Source organism: Somniosus microcephalus, chromosome 7 (assembly GCF_052327205.1).
Source record: "Somniosus microcephalus isolate GS21.2 chromosome 7, FLI_Smic_1.0, whole genome shotgun sequence".
NCBI lineage: Eukaryota > Metazoa > Chordata > Chondrichthyes > Squaliformes > Somniosidae > Somniosus > Somniosus microcephalus.
Window position 1 is genome coordinate 259035637 of NC_140993.1, and position 18056 is coordinate 259053692.

Below are 18056 nucleotides of genomic sequence, written 5' to 3' on the forward strand. Positions count from 1 at the left end.
CATGCATTGCCCTCCATTTGAAAGAGTCCTTGTGTGCAGCTACTCATGAATACTAGAAGATGCATTAATGACAGTTTTTGGCAGGCCAATGTTTATTTTAGTGCCGTTCAACCACTGCCTTGTTGTATAGTGGTTCCGATATCCACAGTCTCTTCACCCAGTGTCACCTTCCAGCAACAACAGCAACAATACAGTGCCTTTAATGTAGTATAAACGTCCCAAGGCGCTGCACAAACAAAACTTGAGACCGAACCACATAAGGGGATATTAGGACAGGTGACCAAAAGCCTGGTCAAAGAGGTTAAGCTTTAAGGAGCGTCTTAAAGGAGGAGAGAGAGGTAGAAAGGAGGAGAGGTTTAGGGAGGGAATTCCAGAGCTTAGGGATAGACAGCTGAAGGCCCGGCCACCAATGGTGGAGCGAATAAAATCGGGGATGCGCAAGAGGCCAGAATTGGAGGAGCGCAGAGATCTCTGAGGGTTGTTGTGGGGCTGGAGGGGGTTACAGAGATAGGGAGTGACGAGGCCATGGAGGGATTTGAAAACAAGGACGAGAATTTTAAAATTGAGGTGTTGCCGTACTGGGGGCCAATGTAGGTCAGCGAGCACAGGGGTGATGGGTGAACGGGACTTGGTGCGAGTTAGGACACAGGCAGCAAATGCTTTAGTTTGCCAAAATAAGAGATTGCACTTTTAAAGTCATTAAATGTGTGAAGAGCTTAGAGATGTTTTCACCTGGTAGCTGTATTTATTAATGTTCATTGGTTAGTTGAAAGTAGAAATGTTCACAAAAATTTAAACATAGAAAGTATTTTCAATTTTCCCAAGTCATGATATTAATAAGGGATCTACTGATTTTTTATTTATCATTTAATTTGCACATCTTTTGGAGGCTATACATATGTGCATGTCAAACCTTTGTTTTTATATTTTATTCTATATAATATAATAAAGAAAGCTCTGGTTAGATCCATTTGATGATGTATCTGAAAGACAACACTGTATAAAACACGGGCTAGGTCTCAGCTGGAGTACTGCGTACAGTTCTGGTCACCACATTACAGGAAAGATGTGATTGAGCTAGAGAGGGTACAGAGGAGATTTACGAGGATGTTGCCAGGACTGGGGAATTTTAGTTATGAGGAAAAATTGGATAGGCTGGGGTTGTTTTCTTTGGAACAGAGGAGGCTGAGGGGAGATTTAATTGAGGTGTATAAAATTATGAGGGGCCTAGATAGAGTGGATAGGAAGGACCTATTTCCCTTAGCAGAGTGGTCAATAACCAGGGGGCATAGATTTAAAGTAATTGGTAGAAGGATTAGAGGGGAGTTGAGGAGAATTTTTTTTCACCCTGAAGGTGGTGGGGGTCTGGAACTCACTGCCTGAAAGGGTGGTAGAGGCAGAAACCCTCGTCGCATTTAAAAAGTACTTGGATATGCACTTGAAGTGCCGTAACCTACAGGGCTACGGACCAAGAGCTGGAAAGTGGGATTAGGCTGGATAGCTCTTTTTCAGCGGACACAGACATGATGGGCCGAATGGCCTCCATCTGTGCCTTAAACTTCTATGATTCTATGACTTAGAATGGTGATGTGCCCTTTCAAACATAACATGCACCCAGAACGGTTTTGATTTTGGAATTTAATTTTGCCTTTTGCCAATTTAGCAGGGTGATGCCAAATTACATTATTTGCCAGTTAGCTTCACATAAAACTGAACACGATCCAGAAGTGAACAAAACACAAATAGCCAACACTTTGTAACTCTCTAGTGTAGGTGAGAGTGCTGCCGGAGGTGCCATCTTTCGGATGAGACGTTAAATCGAGGCCCCGCCTGTCCTCTCGGGTTTACGTAAAAGATCCCACGGCCACCATTTTGAAGAAGAGCAGGGGCGGGGGGGGGGTCTCCCTAGGGTCCTGGCCAATATTTATCCCTCAACCAACATCACTAAAACAGATGATCTGGTCATTTATTTCATTGTTGTTTGTGGGAGCTTGCTGTGCGCCAATTGGCTGCTGCGTTTCCCACATTACAGCAGTGACCACACACTTCAGAGTGCTTTTGGGATGTCCTGAGGTTGTGAAAAGAGCTGTAAAAAGGCACGTCTTTTTCATAAGATTGGTACCACCAGTTCTTCCTGGAGTGTAATACAGTAAATGTATTTTAATTGTGAATGCATCTGTTTTTGAAAGCCTGTTGTGTTTTATTATATCTTCCCAGGAGAAAAGCCATACAAATGTTTTCCTTTTGACTACACAGTGACTGAGTCGCCTCCACTCAGTTGCCACATGGACTGCCATCACACAGCTCCTCAGAACGAATCTAATGCGGATATTCCAGAGCCCACCAACAGGATTCACACCCCTTTGCCTGATACAGCTGGAGTCTTTCTTTCTTCTAGCGATACCACTCGCTGTTTGGATGCTAAAGGGATCGCCGCAGCCTCGGAGGAATATTGTTCTACTTCTGAAACGGAAGTACCAATGGGACAACAGAAACAGCAGCTTATTGGATTTTACAGCGTCGTGGAAAACACCCTTCAGTCCAGCTCTCCCCCAGGTTGTCAGAATATGTCAAACAGTGGAATGATGTCAAAGAGCTCAGGGTCGCCTCAGTTGCAGAGTTCAAATCGCAACATTTTAAGTGTGGAAAGGCCTTCACAAGACGCAGATAAAGTCCACACCATCGACACCAACAGAAATACAGCCCAGGATGAATTCCCTTTGGATTTGACCTCGACATTTTTTAAAAACGTTACTTGCAAGGATAATTTTGTTCTGAAGGACTCGCCTACCTCATCGCCACAGAATGCAATGATCATGCATTTTTGCCAGTTTTGTAATCACGCAACTCTTTACCCTGAAGTTCTCTTGATGCATCAACGCGTCATTCACAAGTTGAACCACAATGCCCCAGCTCCAAAATGGCTTCCCAGGAATGGGTTGAAGGCCACGGATCACGACTTGGCTGGTGTCGCTGGCAGTAGGCGCACGGGCCCTCCTCCTGTGCTGAATGGTAAGGAGAGCTCTCCCATGCCCACCTCCAGACCGGTACGTACCCACCCCCCCTGTCAGAGCAAATCACCAACACCCAAAGCTGCTCTCTTGGCCTCGGGGATTGCTAGCAAGTTACTTGATCCATCACAGTCCAGAGTTTCCATCCCTCCAGCAGGCCCAGGTCTAGATACTTACTGGTGCCAGAGATCAAACAACAGCCATAAGGAATACGGTTTTACTTCAGAACTAAAACTGAGGTCAAATACAGGTTTACAGCACAAAACATTACAAGCTGGTAATTTTGCAAACAAGTTTTTTAATACCCGTTCCGCAGTTCTGAGATACGGTGTACCAATGGAGAGTATTACAAAATACCGAGATCTATTTTTTCAAGAGGAGGGTGTTGGTTGCGCACTTTCTGGTAGTCATTGCCAACCTTACCCAACAAAGATCCAAGTCCGTCTCGAGCCAGATTACCAAGCCTTGCCCAAAGGTGACCAGCACACTAAGCATAAAGCCACTGCTCTGCTTCAACAAGAGTGCAGGTCGACAGGGACAAACGAGCTGGCATCACCAGGGAACTGCGTACTAGAGGGGCAGATGAATCTATTAATGCCGCCTCGCTCCAATCCAGTGGGACTCTCTACATCTGTACGCGCTGTCGAGCAGGAGTCACCTCCAGAACCGGGAGACATGTCCAAGCACGTGGACGCTTTTAACATGCTTACAACCTACAGTCCGCAAGACCTGTCTGCCTTGTACCAAAGCTGGGGAGCAAACAGCCCCTTTTTGGATCCAACAGGCACAGGTAAAGTTAGTCTTCCAGTCAGTTTTGAAACTCTACAATAAGAGAGTGTGCTTTTTTTTCAAGAGAGTGGGGTTTTCTGTCTAATGGCTCACGTGAGCTGGTTTCACAATGAATGTTTAGATTAGTAACAAATAAATGAGCTGTTTAAGCCTCAATAATGGTACAGGAAACTCTTTTTTTTATCCGGCACCGATGGGACCGGCATGGTGCCGGTTGATCAAAAAGTCCGGATTACAGAGCGGTATACTTACCAAGGTACGAGAGCCCCGTACACAGCCACAGGTGCAGGAGCCCCGGTTACACGGCACTTGTGCAGGAGTCCCGGTTACACGGCCACAGATCCAGGAGTTCCTGTTGCACGGCCACAGGTGCAGGAACCCCGGTTACATGGCCACAGATCCAGGAACCCCGGTTACACGGCCACTAATGTATAGTAAAACTTACCTGAACCTACTCCTGAATTTTGCCAGTTAAGAGAGGTTTCTGGATATTTAGGTGCTGGTAAAAAGAGATTTCCTGTACAACAGTGACTACACTTATATAGCATAGGTTTATATGACAGTGATAGTTATCAAGTAAACAGCCAATGACTGAATATGCCCTAGGTTATTGGAGGAAAAGGGGTTTAATAAATGTCATCACCTCAATAAAGACTTAGGGGGAAAAATTCAGTTGCTTTGACCCTCCTGTTAGCACCCCGGGGGGCGCTAACGCCTCCCGCGAAATTCAGCAGGAGGTTAGCAGTGACGGTAGCGCCTCCACCGATAACGTCATCGCTATGCGCAGCGCCCCACTCGCGCCCCGGCCGCAAACTTGGCTCGCGCCCCCTGACCTACCGCTGGACAGGGTCAGGTGGGCGTTTTTGCGGCCGGGGCAACAATAATTAAAGGGCAGGTGCCGGGCGGCCATTTTCTTTTGGGGGCTGCCTGCCAGCACCTGGCCTCCTGCTGCGGGGGTGCCGGCCGCGATCGGGCAATTTTCCCGGCACCCCGCTCCCCGGTGGTCCAACGGGGCCCCGGTGCTAGGCCCTTCCCCTTTAATCGGGGGAGGGAGGCCTGCAGTACCGCGGTGCTACGTGCCGGCTCGCGTGGCGCTGCTGCACGTAGCGCCGCAATATTCAATGGGAGCGCCCCAAGAGGGAGGGGGTGTGACATGAATCAGTCATTCATGAAAGAAAGACTTATGAAATAATACTGAGCGGCCTGCGGGTGGCACTGTCCAGGGAGAGTATAAATACTCGGGCACGGGCTCAGCTTGCGCAGGACATTCTTAACAGGAACTAGTGAAGGACACAACTAGACCTCCATGTTGTAAAACAGTTGATTAAAGCTTTGTTTAACGCTTAGACCAAGAGCCTAGTAGTTTTCTTACGTCAGGGTGCACTTCTAGTAGTGTCCCGCCTCCTGCTTGGGGCGCTACCATTGAATTTCGGCCGCGGGGGCGCTAACATTTTCGGGACGCTAAAAAAAGTTAGTGCCCCAAAAGGGGGCACAAGCCAATTTTCCCCCTTAGAGATTTTGTATATTCAGAAACATGATAAACAGTTTGCGATTAATTAGAACAGTTGAAATTCATTACTGAAGACAGGACATTGGCCGTTCTTAATAGAAATTCATAGTTAACATAGGAATAGGAACACAGGAACAGGAGGAGGCCATTCAGCCCCTCGAGCCTGTTCCGCCATTCAGTTAGATCGTGGCTGATCTGTATCTTAACTCCATCTACCCGCCTTGGTTCTGTATCCTTTAATACCCTTAGCCAACAAAAATATCAATCTCCGATTTGAAATTTTCAATTGACCCCCGGCCTCAACAGCTTTTTAGGGGAGAGAGTTCCAGATTTCCACTCCCCTTTGTGTGAAGAGGTGCTTCCTGACATCACCCCTTGAACGGCCAGGCTCTAATTTTAAGGTTATGCCCCCTTGTTCTGGACTCTACCACCACAGGAAGTAGTTTCTCTCTATCCACCCTATCAACTCCTTTAATTATCTTAAACACCTCAATTAGATCACCCCTTAATCTTCTGTACTCAAGTTAAACATTTTAACAATTTCAAACACCAAGGTTTAAATGCTCCTGGAGTGTCTGGACATGATGCTGGAGCTGTCATGGGGCAGGCTTGATGGACGCGATGGTCTTTTCCTGCCCATCAATTTCATCTGTTTGTGCCTCATGCTGACAGCAGCAGAATTGCCCCGGTCGGCCTCATGTAAATGTTTTCCGACTGCTCATGGTGCTTATTCCCACCTGCGGTTGGGATCTCGGCACTGAATGCGGTGGGTTTGAGGGTGGGGGCGGTGGGGTGGAGAGTTTGAATGCTGCTGCGGGATTGAATACCTGCAGCAACTTAAAGGGCCAGGCAGCCTCACCCAGCTGGAATCATTTTACTCTCCCCGCTACTCTCCCAAAAATTGAAGCAATTAGGTATTGTTTAGCGTCAGTCCCTCACTCCATTATAGTGCCCTCTGCAGGCCTTTAAAGCTTCCTCCACGTTTCCCGTTGCCTGGTAACACTGTACACCTGTTGAATGCTGGTGGAAGTAGCATCCAGCGTCACTCAGGCAGTAATGACAGAGGGTGGGACATATTGGCCTAGAAATTCAGTGGCCTGCGCCGCCAGTTTGCGCCCAAAGAGGGCACTCAGTGGCTTTAGCGCCACTGGCCACACCTACCGCGATATTTAGCGGGGCGCTAATGGCGGCGTTAGCCTGTAGCGCTGCGCTGCCACCGATGACGTCATCGGTGTGCGCAGCGCCCCGCTCCCGCCCCGATGACCATATTTGGTCGCGCCCGCCTCTTTAGCGCCGGTCGCAACTAGCGACCGGTTCACAGGGGCCTACCTGTGGCGGTAGTGGCGCTAGTTAAGGTGGAGGTGCGGGCGGCCGCCTGCCAGCACCTCCGTCCCCAGCCTCCTAACCCCCCCCCCCCCACCCACCCCGTGGCATTGCCGGCTGTTTCCCGAGAGCCCGGCACTTCTCCTTGGTGCTGGGCTCATTTGCTGGCACTCGCGATCGGGGCTCGCGCTGTTGCAGGCACCTCCCCCTTAACAGTGGGAGGAAGGCCTGCAGTACCGCAGCGTGCCGTGTCGCAGCGTGTGGCGCTGCGGCCCTTAGCGCGCCGATATTCAGGGTGAGCGCCCCAAGCGGGGCGCGGGAAGCCTCGAGTAGCGGCCCGCTTCCATTTGGGGCGCAGAAACTGAATATCCGGATGGCGCAAGTGGCTCCGCTCGCAGCGGTAATTCCGGCGCCCAGGCGAGCTTGGCGCCCCAAACGGCGCCCAACTGAATTTTTAGCCCATACTACCTTATTTAATTAGACTCATACAGCACAGTCTTCTTCTTAGGCAGTCCCTCGGAACCGAGGATGACTTGCTTCCACATTAAAAATGAGTTCTCAGGTGACTGATGAGTCCAATGCGGGACCTAAAGTCTCTGTCACAGGTGGGGCAGACAGTGGTTGAAGGGGCGGGTGGGTGGGGTGCTTGGGTTGACGTGCGCACCTTGCGCTGCCTGCGCTTGGCTTCCGCTTGCTCCTGGCGAAGAGACTCGAGGTGTTCGGCGCCTTCCCGGATGCTTCTCCTCCACTTTGTGCGGTCTTGGGCCAGGGATTCCCAGGTGTCGATGGGGATGTTACACTTTTTCAGGGAGGCTTTGAGGGTGTCCTTGAAGCGTTTCCTCTGCCCACCTGGGGCTCTCTTGCCGTGCCGGAGCTCCGAGTAGAGCGCTTGCTCTGGGAGTCTCGTATCAGGCATGCAGACAATGTGACCCGTCCATCGGAGCTGATCAAGCGTGGTCAAAGCTTCGATGCTGGGGATGTTGGCCTGAGTGAGAACACTGACGTTGGTGCGCCTATCCTGCCAATGGATTTGCAGGATCTTGCAGACTCATACAGCACAGTACAAGGCCATTCGGCCCATCGTGCCTGTGCCGGCTCTTTGAAAGAGCTAATCCAATTGGTCCCAATCCCCATCCTGCTCTTTCCCCATTGCCCTGCTAATTTTTCCTTTTCAAGTATTTATCTAATTCCCTTTTGAAAGTTACTATTGAATCTGCTTCCACCGCCCTTTCAGGCAGTGCATTCCAGATCAGAACAACTCGCCAAGTAACAAAAACATCCTCCTCATCTCCCCCTCTGGTTCTTTTGCCAATTATTTTAAATCTGTGTCCTCTGGTTACCGACCTTTCCGCCAGTGGAAACAGTTTCTCCTTATTTACTCTATTAAAACCGTTGATATATGGGCAGGCACAAATTCAGTTATGTAGAGAGATTGGAGAAGCTGGGGTTGTTCTCTTTAGAAACTGTTTTCAGTGGTAGAAGGGTCGGTAACCAGAGGGCACAGATTTAAAGAAATTGGCAAAAGAACCAGAGACGACATGAGGAAAAAACTGTTTACGCAGTGAGTTGTTATGACAGCAGGTGTGAGGAGCTCATGGACTTCTTTGTCTCTAAGATTGAGACCATCCGTTCGCTGCCTCTGCCACTTCCCTTCCTTCCCCTAGCCCACCGGGCCAAACTTCCTCTAAGAATCCCCCCTACCCTAGCCCTGAACTCGTATCTTTCTCCAGTTTCTCTCCGATTTCCCCTCATAACCTCTCTGTGCTCATCTTGTCCATTAGACCCACTTCCTGCTCACTCGACCCTATTCCCACCAAACTGCTGACCACCCAACTTCCTTTTCTGGCTCCCATGTTAGCTGATATTGTTAACGGTTCGCTCTCCTCAGGTACTGTCCCACTCTCCCTCAAAGCTGCCATCATCACCCCTCTCCTCAAAAAACCAACCTTTGATCCCTTCATCCCTGCAAACTACCGCCCCATCTCCAACCTCCCTTTCCTCGCCAAAGTCCTTGAACGTGTTGCCGTCTCTCAAATCCGTGCCCATCTTTCCCGCAACTCCATGTTTGAATCCCTCCAATCAGGTTTCCGCCCCGCCACAGTACTGAAATGGCTCTCATCAAAATCACAAATTACATCCTTTGGGACTGAGACAAAGGTAAACTATCCCTCCTCGTCCTTCTTGACTTGTCCACAGCCTTTGACACGGTTAACCACGCCATCCTTCTCCAACGCCTCTCCACTGTCGTCCAGCTGGGTGGGACGGCACTCGCCTGGTTCCATTCTTATCTATCTAATCGTAACCAGAGAATCACCTGCAATGGCTTCTCTTCCCGCTCCCGCATCGTTACCTCTGGTGTCCCCCAATGATCTATCCCTGGCCCCCTCCTATTTCTCATCTACATGCTGCCCCTTGGCGACATCATCCAAAAACACAGCGTCAGTTTCCACATGTACGCTGACGACACCCAGCTCTACCTCACTACCTCTTCTCTCGACCCCTCCACGGTCTCTAAATTGTCAGACTGCTTGTCCGACACAGTTCTGGATGAGCAGAAATTTCTTCCAATTAAAGACTGACGCCACTGTCTTTGGTCCCCGCCACAAACTCCGTTCCCTAGCCACTGACTCCATCCCTCTCCCGAGCATCTGTCTGAGGCTGAACCAGACTGTTCGCAACCTTGGTGTCATATTTGACCCTGGAATGAACTTCCGACCACAAATCCGCGCCATCACTAAGACCGTCTATTTCCACCTCCGTAACATCACCCGTCTCCGCCCCTGCCTCAGCTCATCCGCTGCTGAAACCCTCATCTATGCCTTTGTTACCTCTAGACTTGACTATTCCAACACACTCCTGGCTGGCCTCCCACATTCTACCCTACGTAAACTTGAGGTCATCCAAAACTCGGCTGCCCGTGTCCCAACTCGCACCAAGTCCCGTTTGCCCATCACCCTGTTCTCGCTAACCTACATTGGCTCCCGGTTAAGCAATGCCTCGATTTTAAAATTCTCATCCTTATTTTCAAATCCCTCCATGGCCTCGCCTCTCCCTATCTCTGTAATCTCCTTCAGCCTCACAACCCCACCGAGATATCTGCACTCCTCTAATTCTAGCTTCCTGAGCATCCCTGATTACAATCGCTCAACCATCGGTGGCCGTGCCTTCAGCTGCCTAGGCCCTAAGCTCTGGAATTCCCTGCCTAAACCTCTCCACCTCTCTTTCCTCCTTTAAGACGCTCCTTAAAACTTACCTCTTTGACCAACCATTTCTCCTTATGTGGCTCGGTGTCAAATTTTGTTTTATAACACTCCTGTAGAGCGCCTTGGGACATTTTACTACATTAAAGGCACTATGTGAATACAAGTTGTTGTGTTTTTTTTAATTCGCTTATGGGGTGTGGGCGTCGCTGGCAAGGCCAGCATTTATTGCCCATCCCTAATTGCCCTGGAGAAGGTGGTGGTGAGCCGCCTTCTTGAACCGCTGCAGTCCTTGTGGTGAAGGTACTCCCACAGTGCTCTTAGGGAGGGAGTTCCAGGATTTTGACCCAGCGACGATGAAGGCTCGGCGATATACTTCTAAGTCAGGATGGTGTGTGACGTGGAGGGGAACTTGGAGGTGGTGGTGTTCCCATGCACCTGCTGCCCTTGTCCTTCTAGGTGGAAGAGGTTGTGGGTTTGGGAGGTGCTGCCGAAGAAGCCTTGGCGAGTTGCTGCAGTGCATCGTGTAGATGGTACACACTGCAGCCACGATGTGCCGGTGGTGGAGGGAGTGAATGTTTAAGGTAGTGGATGGGGTGCCAATCAAACAGGCTGCTTTTTACCTGGATGGTGTCGAGCTTCTTGAGTGTTGTTGGAGCTGCACTCATCCAGGCAAGTGGAGAGTATTCCATCACACTCCTTGTGCCTTGTAGATGGTGGAAAGTCTTTGGGGAGTCAGGAGGTGAGACACTCGCCACAGAATACCTAGCCTCTGACCTGCTCTTGTTGCCACAGTATTTATGTGGCTGGTCCAGTTAAGTTTCGGGTCAATGGTGACCCCCAGGATGTTGATGGTGGGGAATTCGGTGATGCTAATGCCGTTGAGTGTTGCGGCGGGTTTTATAAGCAATTAATGTGCAAATCCAGCAAGTTTATAAAAATAATAGGGAGGCTACAGACGAGATACCGTTTGTACGAAGCAAACGGTGGAGTGCCGTAAATCGACCAGCAAGCTCTGGAAATTCGTAACTCACGGCGTATCTCTTCATCCCCTGAACTTGCGCATTAATAACGGCGTGCGACATTAACAGTTATTTTTCCAACAAGGTTTGGCCCATTGAAATCACAATTTCTACCTATAATTCCCCCCCAAACATCTGTGTAATTGCACACCCAAATTGTACTTTTATCTTACATGATACATGAATTTACATAATTTATTTCACATCAAAACATCTCTAAAGGAGTTTGCACAATGAATTACATGTTGTTGAAGTGCAAATGGCCAGTCAGGCTGCAGTCAGTTGGAGAAAGGCATAATCTTGTCCCTCTTCTAGCAAGTTCAATAGTATCTACTAACAAAAAGTGCTGTGTGATATTACTGTAAAAAGATCGCCAAGGACTCGGTGCACTGCATTGCTTTCTGAGTCCATCATAGTGTCTGCTGCAGGCATTTAAAGTCTCCTCCACATTTCCTATCGCCTAGCAACACTGTGCACCTGTTGAATGCTGTTGTAAGTAGCATCCAGCCTCGCTGAGGCAATAATGATGGAGAATGGGGCATATAATGCACTCTCCCCCCGCCTGAACATAGAATCATACAGCACAGAAGGAGTCCATTCGGCCCATCGTGCCGGTGCCCACTCTTTAAAAGAGCGGTCCAATTAGAAACATAGAAGATAGGAGCAGGAGTAGGCCATTTGGCCCCTCGAGCCTGCTCCGCCATTCAGTGCGATCATGGCTGATCATCCAAATTCAGTACCCGGTCCCTGCTTTCTCCCCATATCCCTTGATCCCCTTAGCCTTAAGAAATATATCTAACTCCTTCTTGAATACATTTCATGAATTGGCCTCAACTGTCTTCTGTGGTAGAGAATTCCACAGGTTCACCACTCTCTGGGTAAAGAAATTCCTCCTCATCTCTGTCCTAAATGGCTTACCCCTTATCCTTAGTCTGTGACCCCTGGTTCTGGACTCCCCCGCCATCGGGAACATCCTTCCTGCATCTAGTCTGTCTAGTCCTGTTAGAATTTTATAGAATTAGTCCCACTCCCCCTGCTTCTTTGCCCATAGTTAAGTCCCCCTAGTTTTGTTGAGCTTGTTCTGAATCACAGTAACAATCTACTGCTATCTGCTTATGCCACACTACATTTCCTGCCTCGCGTCTTTGATTAAAAGGAATTTAACCTCTTATTCATTCCAGAATAAAGAGAGAATGCTGACAGGAGCTTCCAGTCAGGGAAAGCAATATTTGCAAGGTTGCAAGTTCGATGGTACGATTCCCAAAGGCAACCATGCAGTTCATAAACTGCTGCTTTATTAGGATAGTTTGAAATAACAGCTTCGGAGGAGACGTTAAACCAACATTCCTAAGTTCCAAGGGTTTCTCCTAAACCTATTCAGAAGATTGAGACCAGGATTATTTGGAATAAAAATCTGTTGTGTTGAACAGATTTAGGATACTTTTTAATTCCATAATCCTGTATGATTAGTTGCAGATGAATAAGTTAGATATGTTATATAAACGGGTTTTATCCTTGTTTTAATCGCTCCGCTATTGGCGGCCGTGCCTTCAGCTGCCTGGGCCCTAAGCTCTGGAATTCCCTCCTTAAACCTCGCCGCCTCTCTCTCTCCTCCTTTAAGTTGCTCCTTAAAACCTACCTCTTTGAGCAAGCTTTTGGTCACCTGTCCTGATAGCTCCTCACGTTGCTCGGCGGCAAATTTTGTTTGACAACACTCCCCTGAAGCATCTTGGGGCATTTTACTAGGTTAAAGGCGCTATGTAAATGCGAGTTGTTGTTGTTGTTGTTTTATTAAACTTACCAGGATATGCTGAGTAGTTTCTGTTGCTAGGCAGAAAATGCTGATAGAAATATTGAGTACACACGAGAATGTGCAGGTGAAAATGATTAATTCCAATGAATCTTTTACCTTTATTATTGTTTTATTAGCAAGCAGAAACATTATGAAAATATATGTTGCAAGATATAAACCTGCCCGTGAGCAGTGCCATTTTGAATGAAGCAGTTTTGCGCTTGTTTCTCAAAGCAAGAAGGCAGGAATTTTTCTTTCCTTCTTGAGTGGTCTTGTGTGATGACACTTTCATTCATAGATGTCTGAAGAGTCTGTGCCTTGAAGGTTCGAGGTCGGAGAGGCAATGGTGGGGCAGGTAGAAGGCATGGCGGGGTGGGGGGGGTGGTGGGATTTGATCAGCCCGTGATGTCTCTGCTCACTTTGCACTCGTCTCCAAGGTATTTGTAGCCGGAAGGGATAGTGAAACACTGGTCCTTCTCACTTCCCATTATCCGTAAGACTTATCTCTGCCAGTTTGATCTGCCTAACATGCCTACTGGATGGGGATGGGTGATGGATTGAAGAGTGGATCCATCTGGTCTGAAATGCACACACCTGACATGCCTAGAGTGGGCACATCACAGGGCACGTCTTTTAATTCGATGTAATTCATGCAGCCTCTCAATCCTGTGGTGTGCTCACCCTGACAGAGGTTGCGGTGATGAAGCCTGACAGTTGTCATCCGAAGGGGGCCTGGAGGGTAGCCTCACATAACGACACATACTAATGATGTATCTTCCTGGAATAATGTTTTCTCTCAACTTTTCCTCAATGACCGCAGGGATACTTGCTACTCAGACACAGCACGGAGAGTATATCTGCGGAGAGTGCGGGAAGTGCTTCAGCCAACCCAGCCACCTCAGGACACACATGAGGTCCCACACAGGTAGGGGTTCTTTCCATTGTGTTGTACTGCCTCCTATTCCTCACTCGTATTTCACCCGCGCCCCCACCCCCATTTTAAGCATCTCTTCTAAAAGAAACCCTGCCTCTAATTGACAGACATGTGCAAACTCTTCTAGGGTCTGTAATCCTAATTAATTTCTGTAGTTAAAACCTCCGTATGCGCCGTAAGCAAATGTCATTGTTTCTTGGGCTGTAAAGTAACCTTTTACATATTTATCAGATGTCATTGTCACAGTTCGAATTGGACATGTAAATGAATTCATTTGCCAACAGCACTATGAAAATGAAGCGGAGATAACATCCATTTTAATATATTTCAGCATTCTCACAAAGTTCAGGTTCGTTTAGTGATACAGCTATTACAGATTGTTCTAACCCACTAATCACTGGCCGTGCTTTACGTTTGTTCAAATACCTTCAACTTGCAGGAGTTATATTGCTATTCATAATTATTATTATTTTTAATTTTGTTTTTATTCCTGCCCTCTTCTGACGATCATGGTGGTCTTTTCTGTGCTCTCTGTCTTTCCTCATCAGCCTTCCCTCTCCGTGTCAAAAAAAGACTGACTCTGCAGAATTTTTTTTACTCACGCTATGCGGACAAGCTCCTTAGAGAATTAACTTTAATCTTTGAATTACAGAAATGTCAGCACAGAAGGAGGCCATTCAGCCCATCGTGCCTGTGCTAGCTCTTTGAAAGAGCCGTTGTGCTCAGTCCCACACCTTCGCTTTTTGTCCGTAACCCCGTGAGTTCCTCATCCTCCAGTACCTGTCCAACTCCCTTTAAAATTATTTATGGAATCAGCTTCCACCACCTTTTCAGGTCAAGCATTCCAGATCCTGACAACTCTCTGAGTGAAAACATTTCTCCTCATCTCCCCTCTAGACCTTTTGCCAATGATTTAAAATCTGTGACCTCTGGTTATTGACCCACTGGCCGGAGGGATTCGTTTTTCTCTCTCTATCAAAACCCCTCATCATCTTGAAAACCTCTATTAGCTCACCTCTTAACCTTCTCTGTTCCAAGGAGAATAGTTCTAACTTTTCAAACCTCTCCACATAACTGAAGTCCCTCATCCCTGGTAACATCCTGCTTATTGTTTTTGTAAAAAAAAATTGTGCCTGTGCTATTTGGAGTGTCAACAAAATAACAATAGGAGAGATTTATGGGTCATTGCCCACCAGTTTGCTTATTTTGGAGCCATAACTTGTGCTGCTGTTGCTGTTTGAGCCTGTGCTAAAGGCAGTTTGGCTGAAGATGGGTAATCGGTTAGTTAAAGGGGAAGGAAAATGAGGAGAATTACTTTCCGTTCTGTATGTAGCAGTGCCCAGCAGGTGGTGTATTGTTCTGGGACCAGGGAACTGCAGATTAGTCTCCTGGTCCTGGTCCGAATTACAGGCCCCATTAAAACAAATGGAGCTACTCTAGGACTCAAGGCAGCCTTTCCCCATCACTGATGTCACTGGGGTGACGGTGGAGGGGAAGAGATCCAAAATGGCGAGTCTATGTTGGCCAGCAAATTGACCTCTGTTTAAATAAAGGTCATGTAAGAGAAGGTTGTATGTTCAAGTCCCACTCCAGATACTTGAGCCCATAATCTAGGCTGATGCTCCCAGTGCAGTACTGAGGGAGGGCTGCACTGTTGGAGATGCCGTCTTTTGGATGAGACGTTAAACCAAGGTGTACCTAAAAGATCCCATGGCACTATTTTGAAGAAGAGCAGGGGAGTTCTCCAAGGTGTCCTGGCCAATATTTATCCCTCAGCCCACATCACTAAAAACAGATTATCTGGTCATTATCACATCGCTGTTTTTGGGAGCTTCCTGTGCGCAAATTGTCTGCTGTGTTTCCCACATTACAACGGTGACCACACTTCAGAAAGTACTTTATTGGCTGTAAAGCGCTTTGGGACGTTCTGAGGTCGTGAACGGCGCTTTATAAATTTTAAATAAATCTATTATTTTCAGTTAGAGTGTGTTCTTCCTCTAGACTTGCCTTCCTCTTTTTAAAAAGTGTAATTAAACCTCTGCCTGTGGTTTATCGCTTCATTTTATGCATCTTAGGAACTAGAAAAATAGCATGTTTATCAGTGAAATAATAAAACAGAAATTTTGAACGATGGGAAAACTGTCTCCAAAATATCAAAACTAAATAAGGACTTCTACAAATTAAAATTTCCATTGCTTTATACTTAATCGCATAAAAGGCTTTAAGGTTGCTGATCCTCAGTTTATGAAAATATCTGTCTTAAAAAGCCACCTGTCCAGAGAGGCCATTTGTTTCTAGTGATTAACTGAATAACTGTGAAACATGTCTATAATATCCGTTGTTGGGGCTCAATTCAACTACAACAACAACAACTTGCATTTAAGAACATAAGAACATAAGAAATAGGAGCAGGAGTAGGCCAATTGGCCCCTCGAGCCTGCTCCGCCATTCAATAAGATCATGGCTGATCTGATCCTAACCACCAATCCACTATGACAGGACTATCTCCTGAATCTAACAGCATTAGACACATGAAAACAGGAGCAGGATCAGGCTACACGGCCCCTGGGCCCGCTCCGCTACCCACAGGGCCATGACCTATCCGAACCTAGACTCATGTCCAAATTCCTGCCCGCTCCCCGTAACCCTTAATTCCCTTTTCTACTAGGAAACTGTCTATTTCTGTTTTAAATTTATGTAATGATGTAGCTTTGACAGCTTTTTGGGGCAGCATATTCCATGGACCTACCACCCTCTGAGTGAAGTAGTTCCTCCTCATCTCAGTTTTGAAAGAGCAGCCCCTTATTCTAAGACTATGCCCCCTAGTTCTAGTTTCACCCATCATCTGGAACATCCTCCCTGCATCCACCCGATCCAACCCCTTCATAATCTTATATGTTTCAATAAGATCGCCTCTCATTCTTCTGAACTCCAATGAGTAGAGTCCCAATCTACTCAACCTCTCCTCATATGTCCATCCCCTCATCCCCGGGATTAATCGAGTGAACCTTCTTTGTACTGACTCGAGAGCAAGTATGTCCTTTCTTAAGTATGGACACCAAAACTGTATGCAGTATTCCAGGTGCGGTCTCACCAATACCTTGTACAACTGAAGCAATACCTCCCTATTTTTATATTCTATCCCCCTAGCAATGAAAGCCAACATTCCATTGGCCTTCTTAATCACTTGCTGCACCTGCATACTAACCTTTTGAGTTTCGTGCACCAGGACCCCCAGATCCCTTTGTACTTCAGTACTTTCAAGTTTCTTGCCATTAAGATAATAACTTGCTCTACGATTTTTCCTGCCAAAGTGCATAACCTCACACTTTCCAGTATTGTATTCCATCTGCCAAATCTCTATCCTCCCACTAGATTTGGCTACCTTATATGCCCTTGTTTTTAGTCGAATACTATCCTTAATTTCTTTACTTAGCCACGGATGGCTGTCTTTTCTTTTACACCCTTTTTTTCCTCAGCGAATATACTTTTTTTGGAATTTGTAAAATAACTCCTTAAATGTACACCACTGATCATGTATCGTCTTATCCTTTAACCTATTTTCCCAATCCACTTTACTCAATTCCGCTCTCATACCTTCATAGTCTCCTTTATTCAAGCTTAGCACGCTTGTTTGAGATACAGCCTCCTCACCCTCTAACTGAATATGGAATTCAACCATGTTATGGTCACTCATTCCAAGGGGATCCTTTACTAGGACATTTTTAATTAATCCTGTCTCGTTACACAGGACCAGATCTAAGGTTGCTTGCCCCCTGGTTGGTTCAGTTACATACTGCTCAAGAAACCCATCCCTAATACACTCAATGAACTCATCCTCAAGGCAGCCCTGCCCAATTTGATTCGTCCAATTTATATGATAGTTAAAATCCCCCATAATTATAGATGTTCCCTTATTACAAGCCTCAACTATTTCCTGATTGATACTCCGTCCAACCGAGTTGCGACTGTTCGGAGGCCTATATACTACACCCACTAGTGTTTTTTTCCCCTTATTATTCCTTATCTCCACCCAAACTGTTTCATTATCCTGATCCTTTGACCCAATATCATTTCTCTGTATTACAGTGATTCCTTCCTTTATTAACATAGCCACCCCACCTCCCCTTCCTTCCTGCCTGTCCTTCCTGATTGTTAAATAACCTGGTATGTTTAATTCCCAGGCATTGTCACCCTGCAGCCATGTTTCTGTAATGGCCACAAGATCATACCCATATGTAGCTATTTGTGCCTTTAACTCGTCTATTTTGTTACGAATGCTACGTGCATTCAGATAGAGAACTTTCAAATATGTTTTGTGACACTTAGTTCCTGCTATTGCCCTTTTTATTTATATAGCATCTTTAAAGTCGTAAAATGTCCCAAGGTGCTTCAGGGGAACGATTATCAAACAAAATTTGAGACCGAGACACGTAAGAAGAAGGCACAGCCGCCAGTGGTGGAGCAATTAAAAT

The 18056-nt window shown here is 46.9% G+C and overlaps 1 protein-coding gene across 3 annotated transcripts in view; it reads left to right on the forward strand.

The window, feature by feature from the left end:
• Positions 1–18056, forward strand: part of znf516 (zinc finger protein 516) — a 248691-nt gene that overhangs the window by 176437 nt on the left and 54198 nt on the right. For all 3 annotated transcript variants that reach the window (XM_085993646.1, XM_085993645.1, XM_085993648.1), the window contains exons 3-4: positions 2218–3801; positions 13468–13572. In XM_085993646.1, coding sequence (XP_085849772.1) covers positions 2218–3801; positions 13468–13572 — 1689 coding nt within the window. The remainder of the gene's footprint in view (positions 1–2217; positions 3802–13467; positions 13573–18056) is intronic.